The sequence below is a fragment of the Pyxicephalus adspersus genome, chromosome 3 (assembly GCF_032062135.1).
Source record: "Pyxicephalus adspersus chromosome 3, UCB_Pads_2.0, whole genome shotgun sequence".
Taxonomy (NCBI): domain Eukaryota; kingdom Metazoa; phylum Chordata; class Amphibia; order Anura; family Pyxicephalidae; genus Pyxicephalus; species Pyxicephalus adspersus.
The window spans coordinates 22,692,024-22,715,076 of NC_092860.1; the positions used below are offsets into that span (position 1 = coordinate 22,692,024).

The window sequence follows — 23,053 nt, forward strand, 5'->3', positions numbered from 1 at the left end:
TAAGTGGGGAAAATTAAATATTCAATATTTCATATTTACTGGACTAAGACATTTGCATTTTTTAATGCTAAATGTAAAGCCTGTGCTGTACCATACCATACATGCGCGGCCATGTGCAGTACCATACATGCGCGGCAATGTGCAGTGCGATACCATACATGTGCGGCAATGTGCAGTGCCATACTATACATGCGCGGCAATGTGGTGTGCGGTACTATACATGCGCGGCAATGTGCAGCACCATACCAAACATGTCCGGCATTATGTGGCAACATACCATACATGTGCAGTACCATACCATACATGTGCAGCATGTGCGGTTCCATAACATACATTGTAGAAATGTGTGGTACCATACATGCGCGACAATGTGCGGTTCCATACCATACATGCGCGACAATGTGCGGTTCCATACCATACACGCGCAGCAATGTTCGGTTCCATACCATACATGCGCGACAATGTGCGGTGCCATACCATACATGCGCGGCAATGTGCTGTGCGGTAGCATACATGCGCGGCAATGTGCAGCACCATACCATACATGTGTGTCAATATGCGGCACCATACCATACTTGTGCAGTACCATACTATACATGTGCGCCAATATGCAGTACCATACCATACATGTGCGGTGCCATACCATACATGCGCAACAATGTGCGGTACCATACCATGCATGTGTGGCAATGTGCGGTTCCATAACATACATTGTGGAAACGTGTGGCACCATACATGTGCGGCACCATACATGCGCGGCACCATACATGCGCGACAATGTGCGGTGCCATACCATACATGTGCGACATTGTGCGGTACATTACCATACAGGCACGGCAATGTGCTTTACCATACCATACATGTGCGGTACCAATATCATACCAATGCAATAATATACCATAATGCAGCAATGTAAAGGGTCCTTAAGATTGAAGTGTGTGGAGCAAATACTGTTTACATCAATGATGACTTGCTGATTGGGATCCCGTCACACTAATAGACTTTTTGTGTAATTTGCAGGAACATGGACCCTCCAATCTGGTATGACACGGATGTGAAGCTGTTTGAAATCCAGAGAGTTTAAACATCATCATCATAATTGCCATAATTGCTTAGTACCAGTCATACATATCTGAATTCTTGTCATAGGATACTTCACCCCCTCCATAAACTACAATGTAATTGACCACAGGCATATTAAAACACTCCATAAAAAGCACATATCATACCTCTTGTATTTTCAAAAAGCTTTTGTTACTTTTTCATTATTTGTTTTTATGTTGATTTTTGATCAGGGTTTAATAACGAGTATCTTGCCTGCTGAACTACAAATCCCAGTTTGCTTTGATAGCACGTTGCTACTTCTAGTTCAGCGCAAGGTAAAAAGTGGTTTATATGAGCTGATTTGTAAAATCTTCTCCCTCTTCTGTAACTTTTTGTTTTGCACATTTACCCATCTGTATGTGAGGGAAGTCCTGTGTACAAATCCTACACTGTGTAGCTCTCCGCCTAAAACCAGATGTAATGTATTAAATTATATTAATAAAATAGTCTATGGATATAAACTGACTGTGTGTGCATTAGGATTAAAGGTTGCAAATCAATCTTTTGACTGCTTTATAAATCATTTGGATTGCTGTGCTTATCAATGTGACATTTATAGGCGGTGTTTATAGTTTTATATTTGCTATCTTTGTGTGTGTTGTGCCTTTTATGTTCTGAAATAGATTTGGATACATACTTTCCCACCCCCAGTATATTATCTGTTATGTGTACCCAATAAATCTTCCCTGAGGTCCACTCCTTGTTTGCACAGGGTGATGGTAAGATATTTTTTAACAAAGTCCAATGTGCAATGAAGCCAAGTTATTAGTCAGCACATCTCAGGGAATAATGTTTAGGTGGCAGACTTAATTCATTTCACTAAACTGCAGAAAAAATGGAATAAGTATCTCCTCAAAATGGGTACTTATGGAAGCAACTCGGCCACCATAAGATATTTCACAAACAGTATTAACGATTGGTGTCTCAGCTACAGTATATTCACACGAGACTTCACTTAAGCCTCAGCAATATAAAAGAAAATAGGAATAAATGTGCAAAAAGCACACAGGAGCCGAGAGCACCCAGCTACCCTTGTTAATACAGCTGTTAAAGAGAAAAATTACACATTTTAAATTTTTACTCTTAGCTAATATTTTTAGCTGATTTTGTTTTATTTTATAAACATTTCTGATTTATTTTTTTATTTCATTTGTGTTCTTTTTACATTTTCACCATTACACAAAAAGTTTACCATTGAAAAAAAAATCTTTCTTTAGTTTTCAAATAATAGCTTTTATTTTACCAAAAATATTTTTAGTGTAATTTATAAATTGTAAAATAAAATGATAAAGTGAATAACTTTTACTTTACATTAAAACTACTTTTCTTTAAAATGAACACTGGTCAAGATATAAAAAATGCATTTTACATGTTTTGACTGCAAAGAAAATAAAATATTTTTTTAACAAAACAATATTGCTGGAGAAAAGCCTTAGCTTGTCCCGCCTAAAAAACATTGCATTCATTTATCTGATTTAAGTAATTGCAAATGTATTACTAAATAATCAGAGCTGTATTGGTAATGTAAGTATTGAGCCCATAAGAACATAAAGGCATATAGTAAAATAAATACATAACAGGTTTTATAGCATGGCACTAAGGTAAAGTACTGGTAAATCCAAAACGTTTTTGTACGATAGTATCCCAAAGTATTTTTTTGTGATTTTTATTTTATTACAAAGCTTTGCACTAAGTAAGACATATCTTTCACATTTGCTGTGTTGGCTGATCTTCCCTCTGTATAGCCCCCTGCTTGGATAAAGTCAATACATAGAAAAAAGTATTTGGTTTAATTGTTACTGTGCCCACAGATATGGCTGACTAGGGATAGGTAGCCCAATGGGAAAACAAAGTATTTATAATATTTACATTGCTACAAAAATATGGATGATTTCTGTATTCTTAAGTCCCAATATCATGATCTTTAAAAGTCATGGGTTCAAATGAATAATTTAAACCTGATGGAGGTTTTCTTTCTCCTACATGTAATAAAGGGTAGATTTCTCTAGCATGGTCACTGCAAAAGTGATTATAAGCCTTTCTTCTATCCAATGATCTTTCCTATGAAGGTTAAAAAAGGGCAGTGAGGGTATAGGCTGAACTAATCACCTGCTATCATCTAACATCAAAGGGATTAAACGTTAATTATTTGCTGTTGTACTGGTAGATTTTAAGCTCTTCTGGGCTGGGTCCTCTCCTCCTCCTGTGTCCCTGTCTTTCATTTGCAACTCCTAGTTTATGTACAGCGCTCCATATTATGTTGGCGCTATATAAATCCTGTTAAATAATATTAATTCTTACTGTTAATCTGTGTTACAGAGTTCTTCACTATTATATTATCTGCCAGCCTTTATTGAAATGTTCAATGTACTATGTAGCACATGGGTGGATTAGTTCCTTGGTTGGCACAGGTAAGCTATTGTGCCCACCTTCTAGAGGGGTCTTTGTAGGCTGTGGGTGTAAGTCAGGCTCCAACGACTCAGTGAAAATGATTGCATCTGTAAGGACGTTGTCTGCTTTTAGCTATTACTTTTTACACACACTCCCCCGAATTCTACAATAAAGGTTAAGAAGATGGCCATTTGGTTCAGCCTTTCAAACAAAGCTTTGATCCAAAACCAAACCCTCCTTAAAGCTCTTGCCAATTTGGCAACACAAGAAGACAAAAAATCCTCCTAATCTGCCAGGAGCCATTAGATTCATTTGTTGACCCAAGGAATTGAAGTTATAGTTATAGTTATATAGAACATAGTATGTTTTAGTTTTTTATGTTCAAAACAGAACAATACTTTTCAGTTCAATATACAAAGTTGAATAGGGGGAACTTGGATGACCTAATATAATAACTCCTTGCCGCTCTCCTTGTCATAGGGATGCATACACCTTTCATTTAGACAAAGCACCATATTTCCAAAAACAAAAGAATTTCCCTACCTAGAAACTCAAACTATTCACCGCAATGGATATAAACAATATAAACCATTTATTAGGTAACCATAACTAAATATATAAAACATATGTCCACTTATCCATGCTGCACTATGCTCTCATTCTAGTAATCAGGCATACTTTTAAAAGGTTTAGATTTTTTATTATACTGAATAGCAGACTATTGATTTATATAGATACTCCAAATCCAATAAATTAATATAGTTTCCTTGCATTTTTGGACTCTTACCCATTTACACAAAACTCAGGCTATTCAAGCATTGGCTTCATTCTAACTAAGTGCCATATAGTTGACTTGCAAGTTACTTAATATGGAGAATATTGTTTTAAATATTTTCTAACTTTGCCTGTTGTTAGACAATTTTATATTAATCGTAGGATATATGTTATATGTACTAAGTTATGGTCATCTAATAAATACATTTTTTTAGATTCAATACATTTTTGTTGGGTTTTTAAAAAATACATTTATAACAATTGCAAATAAACCGACATTGCTACAAACAGGTAAATATATTTATAGGGGGAATAAATGGATTTGTATATTAATTGTGATGCACATTTTTTGTTCAGGGATAGAAAATCCCATTTGTATTTGGTTGTACTTGGCACTTCTTTTACTCACACATTATTCTGACCTAATCTTTCTGGTCAGTATAGCAATGCATGCACTTATGTATAAATTAGAATTTTAATCAATGTTTCTGAAAAGCAGACCTTGGTCTAATTAAACAGTTTGGGTATATATATCTGTAAGAGGAACCTAGGCACTGGTAGGCAAAGAGTATTCTGTCCTGATTATTTATCTAAATCACTTTACAGCCTCTTATTATAATATTTGGAGTTTGTACAAATATGTTTTTAGTTTATTGAAAGAAAGCAATTCCCTCTGAATAATCTATATACATCTAACAAATTTTGTTGCCAACTGCTACGTTTTTCTTCCAAAGAAATAGCCATGCATTACACTATTCTTTTCAGAATATTCCCTAAGTGGGATCGCTTGAGAAGATCTATTTCTTCTATTGAGGAAAGCTCCACCTTCTAAGACATAAAATTCGAGCAGAGAATGAAATTCTTACTGCTTAAAATGTTACTTGTATTGTACTGCATACTTCATAATGAAAATTGGAGCGTCAATTAAAAAAGCTGAGAATTTCTGATTTGTGAACACAGTGGGCCTGATTTATTAAAGTTTTCCAAGGCTGGAGAGGATACACTTTTATCAATGAAACGGAGTGATCCAGCAAACCCCGAATGGATTTCCTAAAAGTCACTTGCTATTTGTTACCAAATGTTTTCAATCCTGGACCACATCCATTCCAGGTTTACTGGATCACCCAGCTTCACTAATTAAAGTGTATCTTCTCCAGCTTTGGAGAACTTTAATAAATCAGGCCCAATGTGAGTGACGTGCACACATAAAGAAAGGAAGAGGAGAAACTTACCAACTAACCCCCCCCCCTTCCCTTATAACTCTCCCCTCCCCACCACTGCCTTCATAACGTATCACTTGACTCAAATCCCTATTCACCCCCTATTTTTTTTTTATTACATTAAAAAAATCTTAGGTAAAGTCATGGGTATATCTTGGAAGATTACACAATTTAGTGTACGAGAGAACATAAATGAGTTGATAACGAGCGATATCAACCCTGAGGATGTTAGCTGTGTGTTAAATGTTACCAGCTTCCACCCTTTGTTAACAGCACTCCTTGGTACTGTTGATCCTGTTGATGATTTTATTTCTGGTTGTTAATCTACTATTGTTGTATGTTATTTTGACATCATGTTAAATTCATCCAACAAAACTTCAAATAAAAAAAAAAGGAAAACAGAAAATACTTGCAATTTTTTACATTTTTAAATATTGATTGCAATAGAAAGCTTTTTTTTTTTAATAACATTTTTTAACAAAATGATTTGTGTAGCAAATAGTATATATATTACATTTAAGAAATGGTGTTTAATTTAACCATTATTTGGTTATATATGTAAAACATTGATTTACAGTCAATGTATCACTCTAATACCATATCCATTGGAAGGTTAGAGTCTCCGATACCCTGGGGAGGAATAATTATGCAGTAAGATAGACTTCTAGCAGCCCTCCTACGCTGTGCATCCTATAGAAAACAGATAGAGGAAGTCCAAAGTTCAGAATGGAAAACCATGCAGAAGCTCCATAGAATTCACGTTCCAGGCCATTTGTATATTGAGGATGATCTCCAAAAGCGGACATGATCCATAACTGTAAAAGATCACAACAATATGAAATAATGCAGGTAGTAAGTGGAACTTCAGTATGAAGCAAGTATAGCTATACTCAACTTTACCACCTGTATATACTCATAAAATATTGCACTTTCCCAAAATTACACACACATCAAAAATGAATATGCCAATCTGTCTAGTTTTAGGTGGTAGTAGACCTAAACAGACCAGCACACTTAGGAACCACACAATAGGAAAGTTTTCTTTAAAAAAAAAATAAAGTTAAACCACTATACATACAATTTCATAGTACAGGTAGTCCCTGGATTACATACAAAGTAGGGACTGTAAGTTTGTTCTTAAGTTGAATTTGTATGTAAGTCGGAACAGGTACATTATTTTAATAAATCCAATTAGGACAGATGTTTGTCACAAAATTATGGAGCCTAGACATTCATTAACTTCTGGAGCAAGCTTTGATGCTTTGTTTTGCAAAAAGAAACAACTGCAGAGTTTTTTCCTGGTCATTAAAGGGTTACAAAAGTTTGGAGAACAGCAAAAGACTTCTTCTGCAAGGCATGAAAACCATCCCCCAATTCCTCCATCAAGCCTCTGTCCTGCACACAAGTGAGCAGGGAAGCCCCGTTCATATCTAGGAGTCGTCCGTATGTAGGATGTCCTTAACTCGGGGACTGTATATATTGGGAGCTATTTTTATTTTAATATATTTTATTGGAAGAGAGGGGATTTGGGATCAATATGCTGTTACTACAAATATGAAAACAGCAGTATAAACAATATTGCAATTATTGTAGTGCTAGGTAATACAATGAGATAACAAAACACCCATAAAGGGAAGTAAACCACATTTAACAGAGGAGCATGGAAAGTGGGAGGGCCCACGTCAAGTCCAGCTTTTTTTTTAAGTACCACATGGCACTTTCCTAAAACTTCAGTAAAATATACGTGTATATGTAAAAATGATTTCAAAACCATTTTTTCCCCAAATTTTTTCTATATTACCAATTATTTCAAAATCATTAAAAATAGGTACTTTAGGTACCTATTTTTGGTGGGAATACTTTAGGTACTTATTTTGGGTTTGGTGGAAATTTAAGTGCAGTTGCCACCAAGCTGCAGTGTTTCCATTATGTTGGAGTGGTTGGTACACAGCTTATAAAACAGAACAAAGGCTACAATAATCCTGTCTGTGGGGGATCAGGTTAAAAAAGGACCAAACTGTAGAGCTCTGTGGTCCAACTCAGGAGATAGCAGCAATCTGTACCTGTAGGGCACATTCTTCCTCTCCTATAAATAGCTCTCATAGATGAATATCCCCACCTCATTGCTAGAGCTCCATTGGTTGTAATCTCCAATAGTTGGAACATCACTGCCTCTTGTTGTTTCCTACCTGGTGTCTCCTGACTGTTGTGTGGCTGAACCCTTCTCTACCTCTAATCATGGTGTTGTCCTTCTTATCCTTAATCTTTACAAGGAGGGATGCTCACCCATGACCAAGATTATCCTGCAGCAAGTCAGTGATCCTGAGATCAAATACTTGCCAGTTTGTGGGGCTAAGGCAGAATTAGTTAAAAAAAAAAAAGGGGAAGGAAGAGGATGCATTATCAGGAGTTACAGACCATTGGCTGCACAACATCTCCGAGGGTTAGGAAAAACAAGGATTTGTCAGTCACCCAGCTACCTCCTGCGCATAAGATGGCTGTAAAGAAAGGCTACTAGGGATGAGTGACCAATTTTTTTAAATTCGGTCTCGCGGTGAATTGAGCCATTCTCGCTTACCAAACATGTAGGGGAGAACAGCCTTTGTAAATTCGGCTGGTGAGACCTAGTTTTTGGGACCTGCAGGACCAATCACGAGAGCGGAGCTGACATCTAATTGCTGTTGTAGCCCTGTACCATGTGTTCCCGAATAGAGTTTCTCTATCCTGAAACACAGTGTAAGTCTCGCTGGCTGCTCAAGAATTAATGCAACGTGGGAAAAATCCTCTGATTTTTCCCACGGCTGCGTTCATTCATTAACACAAGCCTCATGATTCAGGACTCTGAGAGGAGGAGTATCGTGGCTGCAGTTATGAATGGACCCATGAGAATCCTCCTCTTAGTGAGAGATCCCCGGGCACTACAGGTTAGAATGAGGGCAAACCACCAGTTGGCAACCATTGGCCTAACCAACAATTTACGGCAGAGATGTGAATCCAAATGTGCTTAGCAATAATTTTGGAATGATTCATGATTTATACAGTGGTACCTTACATAATAATCGCAATTGTTTAGTATTATATTTATAATAGAATAATGATTCCTAGGCTGTCAGCTTTTGAGGATGTATGACATGCATACAAATCGTGTAACCTTTATAGGATGCTCACTTATATGGAGGTAAAAAAAAAGTACAGAATATGATCTGTGTCACTATTACAGGGCTTTTACTAAGTTGCTAATCTGGTTGTTTTAGGTCTTCCCCAGAACTGCTGAAGGTTTGGATGTTGCATTGCAATGTAGAGAACATCACTTGGTATTGCCTGAACGGTGAAAATGTACTTTTAGGTAGAATTTAATTCAATACAGAATCGTAATACAAGAACAAAGTCAGGAAGGACGATGGCAAAAGCAAAAGGTTTTTCTTTTGTCTTGTCAAGGAACAAGTGGCAAGCAAAAGCAAATATCCAAATCAAACCTAAAAAGTTACCCACAGGTAGCATTGCACACCTTTGATCAGGTGCTTTGTTTAGGTACTACTGCAGTGCTAAGGAATGCCCAGCCGATGGCAGAGCTGCACATGTAGTGCCAAGAAGTCTAAACCACAAACTACAGACAGTTTCAGCCTGCAAACATTGTGCAGCAATAGGCAGATTGTTATAAAACTGATGTAGGGGTGCCTAATTTCTGCTACTATGTATTTAGCTGATAAGTGTGAGTTGAGGGGGCTCAATATGTTTTTCACATTCTTTTTTTTTCACTTTGCAGTTATATGAACTTTTAAAACTTTGTACTTGAGTGGACTTTTGCAATCTAAAAAAATCCTAATACAGCTTTGTTGTGTTGGATTTATTGTGAAGCACATTCTAACTGTTCCCTACCACCCCCACCCTGCCTCTTCCTTTCACTTCCTTTCCAATTATGGAATATATAAGTTAGAAAACAAACATTTCTTTGCATGGTAAGGGTCATTGGCCACCCATTTATATTTAACGAATATGTGTTAATGCACTGCTTTAAGGACCCTTGGAGTTAGGTTCTTTCGTAACCCATAACACCCATGTCCTAGTCTGTGTAAATCATGTAATTCAGTAATATTTTAGTTTCATGTTCCCCTACTTTATTGTGTATGATCTGGCCACAGGTTCTCTTTAAGATGTAACAAGTTAGTACAGAATAATGCCATAGTAGAATGGCCTTACCATTATATTACAGAGAACTAGAAAAAGGGCAATCTCCTTCACAAGTCGTCCGCTGATACCGAGTCTTCCAATATTTTGCAGATAAGCCAAGGACACTCTGCGTATTTCTGACATAGACATCCTACGAGGAGCTTCTTCTTTGCTTTCCTCCTGTGATAATGGATGAATATGATCATGATGCTCTTTTTTCATGCCTTCAATTATAAATATATTTTGTGCAATGTGTTGCAAGATCATGAGGATTGAGTATGACAGATTTAGGCTATTCAGCAAGTTCCATGTACTTGTAGCCACAATGGCAACAATAGAATAATAAGAGATACAGATCTGACCAAGAGCTGCCATCAGGAGCAGGATTATCTCTAGACTACGAGTGTAGTTTTTAGGAGCTTGACAAGCACTCATTGCCAAGTCATGGCTGGTTTTCTCAACATTATTTTTTCTCTTGGTTGTCTTGTAATTATGGTTGCTGTCCATGTGGTCTGTTTTATCCTCTTTTACCAATTCCTCTATTGGAATGCTTTCATTGCACTTTCCGTTTTTTGTCTGAGCCTCACTTTTTTCACAATGTTCTTCCTTATCGCCTTTATGTTCCATAATTTCTTCTTGATCTGTCCATTCTTTGTTTTGCTCTTTGGGTTCCTCTGTATCCCCTTCTCTTTGTCCATAATCCTTGCACCTTTCTACGTGCCTGTGTCTGCATTGATTTTTATTTTCTTGTTTAGTCGTATTATCTGCATCACTTTTATTATCATCATGCTCACTTTTCTGTTCTGACAGTTCCACAAACTGTTTCTCTTTGAAGGTTTGTGCAATTATTCCAACAATGCAGGAGACGACCATTATGGGCAGCAGAACAACACTGTAGATGTAAAATAGAATGAAGGACATGGTGGCAGGGACTCCCAAAGAGGCTTGTACCTGATACTGGATGAAAATGCAAAATCCTACCATCAATGCAGCACCACCTAGCACCGGGCCATAAAGAACTCCCTGAAGATGAAACTTTGGATGTGGCAAGGCAGGGGAAGACGTGTCCTTTCTGCCAACATTCCTCCACATTATGTAAAGCATTGATGCACAGATAAGACAATATTCCAAATTGAATGGATACAGGATCACATATCCTCTTTGGAAGGTCCAGCACATTGAGTGCTTTAGACATAAACAGTCACTGTTTTCATCTAGAAGATAAGATGATGCCTGATTAGTTACTGAGCAAACACAAAACAAACCAAATCAGCAGATGCCCAAACACCTAACTCCAGCCATGATTTTATTTTGAGTACAGTTGGGTAAAATTATCATTTCTGTTAAGGTTTTTTTTTAATAACAATTCTTAGATGTTCTGGAACTTCAAATCTAATATTTACAGTAGCAAAGGGAACATCATATCTGTCAAATATATTGTCTATAGTCAGGCTGCTCACATCTATCTAAACAAGTCACCCCTAGTTTGGACGCCAGGCATAGAGGTACAAATGTAAAACCAGGAGCACCAAACAAAACAATAGGTGGCAAAATTGGTGGCTTAATAATCTACATTCGGTTCACATAAAACAGTCAATGGGTTTTTGGAGCTAAATACATCCCCTTTATTGGGGGTTAAAACCATTATAGAAGCTGGGAAGGCTTCAGTATTACCATTTGCCACATTGCTATTGGTGATCAAAACTCAATCAATTTTAGAGTTCTACCCTGCAAATCAATGTGGTACCATCATCAACATGGGGTACATAATAAATGGTGGCACTATGTTAATTTCAGGGATCACAAGCAAACTAGCCTGCAATCATCATAAATAAAAACATCAACATGTAGTTCTGTATCTATGTATTCATAAAGAAAGCTTTTAGGTCACCAAAATGTCATGAAACTGTTTTTAGTTATAGAACTCCAATAAACACTTTCCCGTGACATTGGACCATGGAGTGCTGGCTTTCGTGTGATCTTTACTAACCAAAACTGATATAACTGACTTTACTGTACCTACTGGCTGCATGATAGATGTTTTTAATTTTTTGGAATGTACCCTTGGTTTTTAAAGCTTAACTTGCCTGAAGTGCTGTTTGGTTGTAAACTTTGTATTTCTCTGTGCACTGAATCATTTATAACAGCCGTAAGCCAAAGCAGGAGGTTGGTGGCTAGTGACAGCATAAATCCACATCTGGAAACAAAAAATGGAGATTGATGAAAAACGACAACAAAAGGATGTCAATACAGTATTTAAACTGCCATAATTGTTGTTTTTTACTTTTAGATCAAGGGGAGGGTTAAAACTCCGTTTAAATTAACTTTTTGCTGTCTATGTCCAGCTGGGAAGATTTCTATTCACTGCTTGTCCTGGAGAAGCTAAAAGAACTAATAGAAAGTCAACAGAATTCCCACCTAAATGTTAATGAAACAGGTGCTACCATCGTCATTTTACCATTTCCCCTATTTATTTTGCTTAGTGACAATGCTGATCAGTGTAAATAGAGGGATGTATCTTCTGAGATGTGGATAACAATATTATTTTTTAAGCTTCTCACCCTTCCCTATTTTATCCAAAAAATGTGTCTTAACATATGCTTAAAATATTAAAATTCCACAAAAACGGTAGCTATTGTTTTATCATGAAAAAAAATTCACAATGTAGATGACTAGTCATTATAAATTTTAGTACAAATGATTTAATTTCATCAATAGGACATGAATAAGGCATCGGTGATAAAGCTAAGGCATACATATGATGCATATTTTTATGTATGTTTTTATCTTTTAACAGTTTTTGGACACTTTCTCCAAACTCAGTATTTGGGTTAAGTCCCTTCTTTTTTTCTAATGCTCCACTTTTTTTTTTATTAAGGATCACTTGCTCACTTACTGTTTGTTAACATCAGAATATAAAAGGCAGACTATTATGTGAATAGTATTTCTTTTCTGCAACCTCTTAATCCTAACACCCATAAACTTTTTCAAGAACTAGGTAGAGCTCCCTGATGTAATGGTGGCCAGTACAGCTGCAATAGAGAAATGCATTGTGCAATGCTCTGACCCAAACGATTATTCAGGTTTTATGTGCGCTATATAGTATGGTAAAACATAGTATACAAATTTTCTTACAGCTAGTTCAAAACAAACTGCTTAATAATGAAGACTGCCTGTGTCAGTTACAAGTGCATTACATGTTCATGCTAATGGTGCCATTCACAAAACAAAGCTAGGTTCTTTGTCTGTAAAGGTTCACATTTATCCAGGTCATGGTATATCTAGAAGTAGTTAGTCACATTTAAGTCTTTTCTAATGAGTGAGGAATAAACCCAGGTATTTATGTCCACGAAAGTCATCAGACACCTTAATCCAATGGAATGTGTCAAGGCAGATGTTGATTGAGCAAGGACCTGGATGGGAGGTGTGAAAGTCGATGAACCACCCTGTTCTGGTTGCATATTCCCATTCTGTTCTTGCATAATCAACATCTGACTTTTCACATTACATGGTGAATAGGTATCTGTCCTACCTTTATGGACATAAATGCTGCAGCATTTCCATGATACTTGGCTAGGATAAGCCATGAAACATATTTAAAATTTCAAAAACAAGTCTATTATTATTTTTATTTTTATTATTATTATTACTGATAATAATATTAATAAACATGATTTATATAGAGCCAACATGTTATGCAGCGCTGTACATTAAATAGGGGTTGCAAATGACAGACAGATACAGACCGTGACACAGGAGGAGGAGAGGTCCCAGTTGAATGTGACTAACTACTATTAGCTTAAGTCAGCTTTGGCTTTATTTTAAATAGCAGGTTATCTATTGCCAAGTCTGCTTTCCACTTAACACTTCTCTTTCTTCATACCCACCTGGTTATATCATGATGTACCTGCACACAGTCCCGGCATGAAAGCCACAGAAAACAGGTCTGCGAGAAAAACATATCATGAGTTGAGCATATTCTCTTTATTTAGCTTATAATGATGAATGTCACAGATACCAGATTCACAAACATTTACTATCTGTGCCTAATCTATCTATCCATATGCCATGCTGCCCAGATCTCTGAAATCTTCACACTTTACCTACCCCACACCTGTGCCACCTGCAAATTTACAGTCATGTTTCTCTGATTTTCCTAAAGAACTAAAGTTGGTATCTTCTTTTCCTCATGACCATATGAGCACACTTTCTTGTGGCTTGATCCATGCAAGTATTAAGTGCTGTCACTTATAGTAATCATAATATTGATGCTGCAGGAATCTGGTCATCATACATACATAAAATATAGCAAACAGCATTTTTTAAATGTATTTTTTTTCTGGGAAGTGAAAAGATAGGATTTCCACATTGTTGAGAGGCATTTGTTAAAATAGGACATTGTTGTGAGGGACTGCAGCAAAACACTTTTTTTTATTAACTGGGGAAAGGTTAAAACAGGGGTCGGCAAACTCTGGCCTTTCAGCCAGATACGGCCTAGCTGGTAGTTCGTTCCGGCCTAACCCCTAATGTTGGCCAGCAACCCGGGGCTCCAAAGTCAGGAACCCGCGGTTCTGAAGTTAGGAACTACCGAAGCCGGAGCCACTGGAGCTCCTGGACCGCCCCCTTGCAGTTGCTTCCCTATTTACCATGGCCGGCTTAACACATGCCTAAAATATTTAAAGCTGCAGGTCGCCAGAGGATCGGCCAGGGGGCGTTAGGAACTACCAGAGCCAGAGCCGCTAGAGCTCCAGGACCGCCGGTGCTCCAGTGCTGCACCCTTGCAGTTGCTACCCTATTTACCATGGCCGGTGTTGATACTTCCGCCGCCGCGGTAAAAAGGGAAAGCTCCCTGAAGGTAAATCCCTCTCCTCCGCAATGCATACGGAGGAGAGGGATTTCACTTCAGGGGGCATTCTCTGGTGGTGGGCGGGTCTGGCCTAGTGTGCTCCCACCCACCCCATAAATGCCCACCCCTGGGTTAGAATCTCATGTCTTTCTGTACTAATGACAACCACTTTCTCTTTTTTCTTGCCCTGTTGTTGCAGAATCAAGAAGTAAAACTATATTTCTCAAGACAGACAATGGAAAAACACAATAGAATATTTGGATATTGCAAATCTACAAAAGTGGCTGTATTTGAGCTTTAGAAAACAATAACATATCTCTCTAGTTATCCAGCATATGATGAAATTCTAATATTCACTTACCTGTGTGCTAATGAAGATGATTTCCATGACAGAGAAGATGATATCCATTGGTAACTTACATGTCAGTAAAGATATATCATAGCCAATTTTGAAAACAGCAAGGAGGATACTACAAATCCCAAACAGTGCAAGACAAGCTGGAGAAACAAAATAGTTGGCATTGAATTAAGTTATGTCACACTAATGTAAAAAGATTGACACTTCGGTTACTACAGATTCTATAATTGCAGGTAATGTCAGTGAATTGAGTGCAGCTTGTAATAAATGTCTCTTTCTTCTCCAGCCTGACCATCCCTGACCCTCCCGTTATATTCATTGGAATTGAGTTCATGGAGGCCCAGCATAACATATACATTATCACATCCCCCTATTTCAGTCCCTTGGTAGCCCAAACCATGATGTGCCTGCATTGAAATGGGAAACAGAGACCTAATGATGATGTCACTGGGTCTAAAACATGGTATGTAATAAAAACATAAAGTGTTTATTAGAATAAACTTCAACTTAGTCTTTCCCTTTTCGGAGAAAGGGAGGTGTCATATATCTTTCCACAGTGGTCTCCAATTCTGTTTTTTCTTTTAGATCAGGGGTGTTCAATTTTTTTGCAAAGAGGGACAGATTTGGTGAGATGAAAATGTGTGTGGGCCGACCATTCAGCACGTACTCAGGGTTAGTGTGGGCGTAGTCTGTGCAGGTCCCGCACAGCACAGGCCAACCAAGGTGACATGAGGGATTCCCTGTGCTCTGAGGGATTCCCTGTGCTCAGAGTCCAGTGTCAGTGCGAGCTCCGTGCAAAGAATGTTCTTGGAATTGGAGTGGGCGAGTCCGTGCGGGTCCCGCATAGCACACGTCCACTATAATGATGTGTATTTTGATGTATTTTGGTTGTGTCTGATCTTGAGGCCGTTTTGGGCCAAGGTGAGGGATATAGTATACCAGTTTACAGAAAGTTATGTTCTAGATTTTTTTTATTGCACCATAACAGTTTTTCAATAAAAACATAGAGGTTCGGTGATAAGACACTTAGTCAATGCTGCCAGAGCTTGTATATCTTTGTTGTGGAAAAGTGTAAATCCCTCCCACTATTGGTCTTTGGTTTAAAAAAAAAATATATATAATGCAGTTGGAGGATCTTACATCTTCAAAATATAGTACAGGAGAAAAATGTATGGGTACTTGGTCTTGCTGGAAACAGTACCAGAATTCTGAGGTATATGGATGTTTTTTTTACTAGGTAAAAGTTATCAGTTTGGGACATTCAATAATTGATATTAGTACTTTATAATAGGCTTTTTATTAACTTTTATAATAATATTTTTTTCTGTTTTCCGTAAATTTGTAAATGTTTTCCTTTTTTCTACATACATAGTATATATTGTCCTTCTCCTTTTTGTTTGCTTGTATCTTGGTTTATATTGTGGTAAAATGTTACATTTTGGTATAATAACATTAATAATATTATTAAAAATCAAAGAGTTATAAAAAAAATGAATACTTCCGCTTTGACTTATATTGAATGTGTTCACCTGCTTTTTTCAAAATTGTGCATAGTCTATTATATGATCACCAAAAAGCTTATATATAAAAGTTGTTAATTTTTTTTTTTAACAATGTTGGTTTAACAAGTCTTTTAGAAATGCTATTCAATAAATGTGTTTTTATATAAAAATATTCATATCAGTGTTTATTACCCTACAAACTTCTCTATGGGTCCATCACATATTTTTTCCAGGTGTTTAATGTTAAATATAAGGAAGAGGTATAGGAATAAAGGTATCTTAATATATTTTACCAATGCCCCTCATCCCCAACAGCTTTGGATCCATTTATAGATGTACTTTGCACTCAGTTTGATCTGCGTCATTCCCCTTTCATTTTCAAACAATAAATCCTATAAATAATAGAAAACCAATATAACTATGTCATCCGTGGTTAGGTTGGCTGCAATTTATTAATATATTGTATTTATGTTCTTGGATTTAGATATACTTTAACATGTTAAATAATTAATTTGATTTTAAAGGGCTGAGATTATATCTACTTTTTCTTTGAAAGTAAGCTTTGTGAGAGCATTAGATGATTTTTCAGCATGTTAAAGGAGTTGAGTCATAGCTGAAGGATTGCTTAGTTCTCTCTAGAGAGGGAATTGTTGCAAGAAAGTCTTTCAAATCTCTTTCACCTTCAAATGAGGTAATAATTAGTACTGGAGGATGTCAATGTTCCATCCCAGAGCCAGTACTTCCAGGGCAGTGTGCACAAATCCACAGCTGAAATGATGTGGCTGCCTCAGTAGGACCAGTTCAAGACTTTCTTTTTATTTTATTTCATGATAACAATGGAAGTAATGAGTCAGCACAACCATGGCAGGCTATTGTGTTTCACAACTCAGCTTTTACTGATGCCTTTCCCAATCTTTTTAACATGGAAGAACCCTTGAGATAACTTAGATTTCTTATTATTATATATACAGCTCACTGGTTATCAAGCGTTGCTCTTTTTGGAAAACACATTTCCAGTAATAATCCTTATATTAGACAAATTCAAAAACTAAAAGTCAGAAAATTACAGATGTGAAAATTGCAGTTATCTTTTATCGCTGCTTAGTGGAAAAGTGCTCCCTAACAAATACAAGCAGTAAGATCATCATTTACATTGCAGTGCACCTTATATTAGTGGTAAATGGGAAAAAATCTCCTTACATTGATGGTTGGTGGAGAAGAGCGTCATTACACTGGTGCACAGTTGGTTTAATCTTTATATAGGTGATCAAGAGGAAGAATACACTCAATACAGATAGCTAAAAAGATCATTAATCCCGTTTTATTTCTAGGTAGTATCCACTGTTCACTCTCCAATGAATAAAAGCTACAACCTTTAAAAAAGCCATTAAGTTTCACAGAACCATATTTATAAAGACTCTTTTAGGGAATAAAATCCACAAAAGAAAAAACATTTTGTCCTATAGTGACTGAGACAGGTGGGTCCCGCTTTTCACCTTCAAAAGAGATCTTTGTAAATGCAAGGTTTGTTCAGATTAAGTTGACTATGAATAACAAAGAGTTGATAAACCTGTATGTGTACTGACCTTTTAGCCACAGTGATCCAGCATGGTGATCCTGAAGTTTGTCAGAAAATGGTTTCTTGCGTGTTCTCAGCAGATAAAAAAGTATCCATCCTGAGCTGCAGAACATCAACACTGATAAGAAGATATGAGAGGTTTGGGCTGGCAAAGAACTGAGGATCACACTGCTTATAAAGGCAGCACCCAAGAAGACCACATTCATTGCCATAAGTCCGGAGAGAAGTCGGCCAGATCCTCTTGCTCTCTTATGGTGGATCAGGGTGGAAGTGCAGTGGCGGTGAAGCCAAGAATACTCATATCCTGAACTGACACGATTATGGGCATCAATCTGGTTTAGGTCTGTAGCACCCATCTCTAAAAGATATTTAAAAGTAGACAATTTAAAATCAGCAGCGCTTATATTTAATTATACAAACACATCATCACACAACACTTTAACGGCAGATCATTCCGAGAACTTGATAAAGGGATAAGTAAAGTGAGTCAGAACTTGAGGGGAATCAAGCCAGTTTGCTCCAAGCTAGGCCTCTTGGGAAAGGGCCCATATATGCTTTGTTGAGGAATCATATTCCCAGCGTGTTCTTTAGTTATCCCTATAATATTACTGCCTTGATAAGAAAGTAGTATATCCAAACAATAGTTACCTTTGTCAGGTTTCTTTCCTTTGGCCATCACACCTGTATGAATCTCCTCTGAATGGGTCACACCTACTGCCCTTATGCTTCCAAATGATGCCTTTTTATGCCAATTTTACAACCCCCTGCTCTCTCCTCCTGACTCTCCCTGTGGTCATATCCTTATCAGCACATTTATTTCAAAGCTCTATTGATTACGGTAGTCTTTCTCGCATAAAATATCACAATATCCTCAACAAAAGGGTGACCACAATGAAAGTCCTGCTCACATGTTAATTTCTTCAGGTTGACACTCCTGAAAGACCTTCTGAAAAGAGGAGAAGATAATGGGCCTGCATTAGCGGAAACACTTGTTTAGATGCAAAGTGATACAAACAAAAGCTAAATCCTCTGTCCCTCACAAAGGATAAATTATTATCAATGTAATAATAAAAGTATGTTTCAATTATACATTCAAGTAGGTACATATCGTATAATCCGAAAATCCTTCCCTCTTTTAGGGCAAATCCTTCAATTGCGTGGGAATTTTCTGCCATAAACCTCTTTAGCATTTAATGTTGGATTCCATCTGATCCCTGCTGGGTAAGCAAAAGGGACTGAGATAGTGAAGTGTTTAATGGTATGCTCTGTAGCATTCAAAGATAAATAGGCGGCCAAAGGGATCCTTTTTTTTTTACCAGTCATGCAAATATAATTTTTGTTTGGATGATAGGTTTTTATCATGTGTCTATATCTAGATGTGGCAACATTTGTCATAAAAAGGCAAACAAATTCTGAAACATTTTGGTAGGTAACTAATACATGATAGAGAAATTCCAAGAAAAAATATACTATGTCTAGGTATGCCTTATACTGCTTGCCTTAGCCACACATAAATGAAAGGGTGCCAGAAATAGTCATAACTCTTGCCTGGATGTCATGAAGGTTACCATTAGTGAAGCAACAGTTTCATGTTTGAATGATGGCAACAGAGTGTCCTCAACAGCACTTTCGAAGTGATATTTGATATTGTACGCTCCATAGCTTTAAGGCTTGTTTTTTTCCAATAACCCATGTTTTCTTTTTGTTTGGAGATGTTCTACATGCTCAGGGTTCACTACACATATAGAGGAAATGGTGCCAGGGGGATAGTAGTGGTACATCACCATTCTGTGAAAGAATTTACGTGGCTTTAAAGCTACATTAATAACTTCTGTGAAACCAGGAATCTTCTCTACAGCTCTACAAGCTGTTGCAGCCATGAGATAGTTTTACCTCTATGACTGCCATGGCATATATAACTTAAGTACATCTTGGTGATGCTTATTTTATCCTATTTATATTTATCCTTTTTATTTAGTATCTATTTCTTAATCAATCTGCAACTATAGAAAAATATCTTTTGATCCTACCAAGAATCCAACAATCTTTTTTTAAATTATTGCTCTGGTTAAATTCAAAGCTAAATTATCTAAAAAATCAACATATACACCATGGCCTTGCTCAGTTTCATCAGAGTGGCAGGTAATTTTTTTTATGAGTGAAGCTTGTTAAAGTTAGGTGTGTCTGGTATTTTTGCATGCAAAATGATGATACAGATTACTGATTCAAAACATGCCAACAAACTGAATGCTAGCAAAGTGACATGAAAGATATAAACAGGCTTACATGCTTGCTTAAAATACATGCTGAGAAAATGGGAAGTAACTGATATTCTGAAAGCTGATACCAGACAGACAACTAAAAAATACATACATGATAGCTGTTACTCACCAATAATTTACATTTTGTTCACCAAACGTTCCAGAGCCTGGCCATAGTTGGTTACCGTACAGCAGAGGTACTGCTGCACTAATGAGTGTTTTAAAGTGAAATTTAAGAATGTACTTGGTAAATTTAAAAACAAATACAGTTGATTTTATTTTTTATAAATTTATATTTAAATATTATATTTAAATTTTATAAATACAATACTGCATTATTAGGAAAAAGGTTTGTTCTCTTTGGCAACTGCTGCAAAATACCCCTTTTAAGTTCCAAGTTGCATAGTGTCAGAGATTTCACAGGGTTGAACATGTTGCCCCCTATATCATGTGTCCATGTTTGATCCAGCAATTGGCTGCTAAGGCTTGAGCATTGATGCATAGAAGGATTCACATGTTTTACAAAACTGGGTTGATGGACAACCACTGCAAAAGTAAGTATCAAGATTAAATCATTAAAGTGTTGAATCAAGTCAATTAAAATTACAATTAATTTTTGTGCAGCATGCCAACTAAAAATAGACTGATAAAAAGCAAAACAGATACTTTGGTTGATTTGGTTACCATGAGGGGCAATGGTCCAGTTTTGGCAAAAAAGCACTTTTAGTACAGTGAACATAATTGCCAGCATCTGAATGATAGGTTTGTCATTGAAAAACAAATGTATAATGTCTTTATTAAGGCTTACATGATAAGTAATTTCCAACTAAACTTCTAGTTCTGGTCAGGCATATCAATGCTTTGAAAAGGCTGACATAACATGCAATGGAGTTTGGATTTCCATAGACATTGGAATTAACAAAGAGCCTCAATTAGGTGAAGAAGCTGTCCAAGGAGACATTATAAGTTGGGTAAATTTACCTATCCAAACGCTCTGTATTGCCTTTACTAGTTTTATAGTCTGACCCAGATGAAACTGGTTCTTTATGCTTGTAGTAAAGTAGGCATAATATGCTATTGCCAGTCACTGTCTGGCCAATGCCAAGGACGCTCCCATAACTCTAATAACTTGGTGTGACTAATTACTGTTTGGACAAATTAAAGCCATCATTATGGCTGACATATTGAGCAGTGATTCATTGTACAGTATCTACAATCTGGACAAAGTAGAAAAGCCAGGCATTTAGCATAGCTGAGATAGTACTGGTGCATTATATCCTAAATATGAACTTAATGATAAATATATAATGAGTCATTAAAAGAGGTGTTCCAAGCACTAACATGAATTGAATTTTATCCAGTGTTTATATAGCCGGTATATATAATGAACTAGTTACCAGAGTCCATGAATACATTCCTGCCAATCACAACACATATCTAACTTCTAATGTAAAAAGCTGTGTTTAATCTATTGTCATGACAGGAGGGGCAGTCGTTTGACTTTGATGAAGCTAGAAAAGGAGAATTTATTGGAAAACAATGGCAAAGTGAGTACCTTAGTCACTTATTCTAACACTAGTAACATGCAGGGGTGTAGTGGGGCGGGCACATGTGCCTCACTTTTTTCGGGAATGGGCATGTATGGCCACCCTTATTTTGCAAATAATTCTTCGGTGGTCCATGGCTCTGGCTGGTCCGCCCCCACCCATTTGTCAGGAGAAGGACCCTGCTGGGGGGGGGGTGTGCAGTGGCCAGAGCCGCGGACCATGTCTCCCGTATGCAATTGCAGGCTCAGGGCGATGGGCGGGTTGTCTCTCTGAACACAACCCGCCCACTCTTCTGGTATCATGACGTCACTAATGGGTAGGTTTCTTCCCCTTTGAGTGACACATAGACAGGGGCGTAGTGGGGCAGGCACATTTAGATAACAATAATGCGCATGCATGCTTGCCATGGATAGTACCGTGCGACCTCTTCTTCTTTTACAACTACCCTCCTGCTAGTAACATGCCTATAAACTGGAGGAGAACAGAGATGCCCTGAGCAGTATATTACTGTACCCGTATTGTCTAATCAACATGGTGATCAAAAGTGTAAATATTGTAAGCCTAAGGACTTGATATCATAAGCCATAACTCAGTACATTTTACCCTATTCTCCCTTTCTTTTTTAAAGTTCTCAGCAAAGCTCAAGCTGCTTGTGGACTTGGGTAGCTAAGACCATCCTAAGGGCTCCAGCGCCAACACAATTGTTATTTAAAGAGAATTAGATAAAGTGTAGGGCTGGCAGATGCTGCTGCTGTCACTAACACTTGGGCTGCCATAAACGTTGTGCTTACAATAAGTGTTGGTGCTCGAATTTATCCTTATATTCAACCCGAAAATGGCTGTTCGAATTCGGGTAGATCCGACCCGAAAAAAAACGAGATTCGGCAGTAAAAATTTGGATAAAAAAAATGTGTTAAAAAAATAAAAATTAATGTTAAATTATTTTATTGCGCGTTTGTGTTTTTTTAACTATTTTTTTTTTACAGGTTATCCTACAATGACATGATATCTCTTAAGCTGCGTACACACTTCCAATTTTTATCGTTGGAAATGAACGACCAACGAACGACGAACGATTGATTGGCCAAAAATCTTCGTAAAAAAAGGAACCAACGACGCCGACGAACGAGGATAGCCGTTGGAAATGAACGACCGGACCGGCGGATCGGATTGGACGATGATCGTTGACCATCTATCGTATGTACGGTCGTTCAGTGATCGTGCATGGTCTGAGCATGCGCAATGAACGAACGCTCGCTCAATACATACTGTATTGTGTATATGAGTGTATGTGTGTGTGT

General features: G+C 37.2%; 2 protein-coding genes across 2 annotated transcripts in view; one reads left to right on the forward strand and one right to left on the reverse strand.

The window, feature by feature from the left end:
- Positions 1-1,609, forward strand: part of HID1 (HID1 domain containing) — a gene marked incomplete in the record, with an annotated part of 36,892 nt that extends 35,283 nt beyond the window's left edge. The window contains 1 exon segment of the mRNA XM_072403887.1: positions 1,021-1,609. Coding sequence (XP_072259988.1) covers positions 1,021-1,084 — 64 coding nt within the window.
- A 4,288-nt stretch (positions 1,610-5,897) lies between these two features.
- LOC140325400 (proton channel OTOP3-like) lies at positions 5,898-18,300 on the reverse strand. The gene is made up of 6 exons (XM_072403224.1): positions 17,952-18,300; positions 14,867-15,003; positions 13,547-13,605; positions 11,747-11,856; positions 9,690-10,873; positions 5,898-6,304 (listed from the first exon to the last, which is right to left on the reverse strand). Exons 1-6 carry the CDS (start codon positions 18,298-18,300, stop codon positions 6,134-6,136), a joined length of 2,010 nt encoding a protein of 669 aa, XP_072259325.1. The 3' UTR covers positions 5,898-6,133.
- Between the last annotated feature and the right edge of the window lie 4,753 nt (positions 18,301-23,053).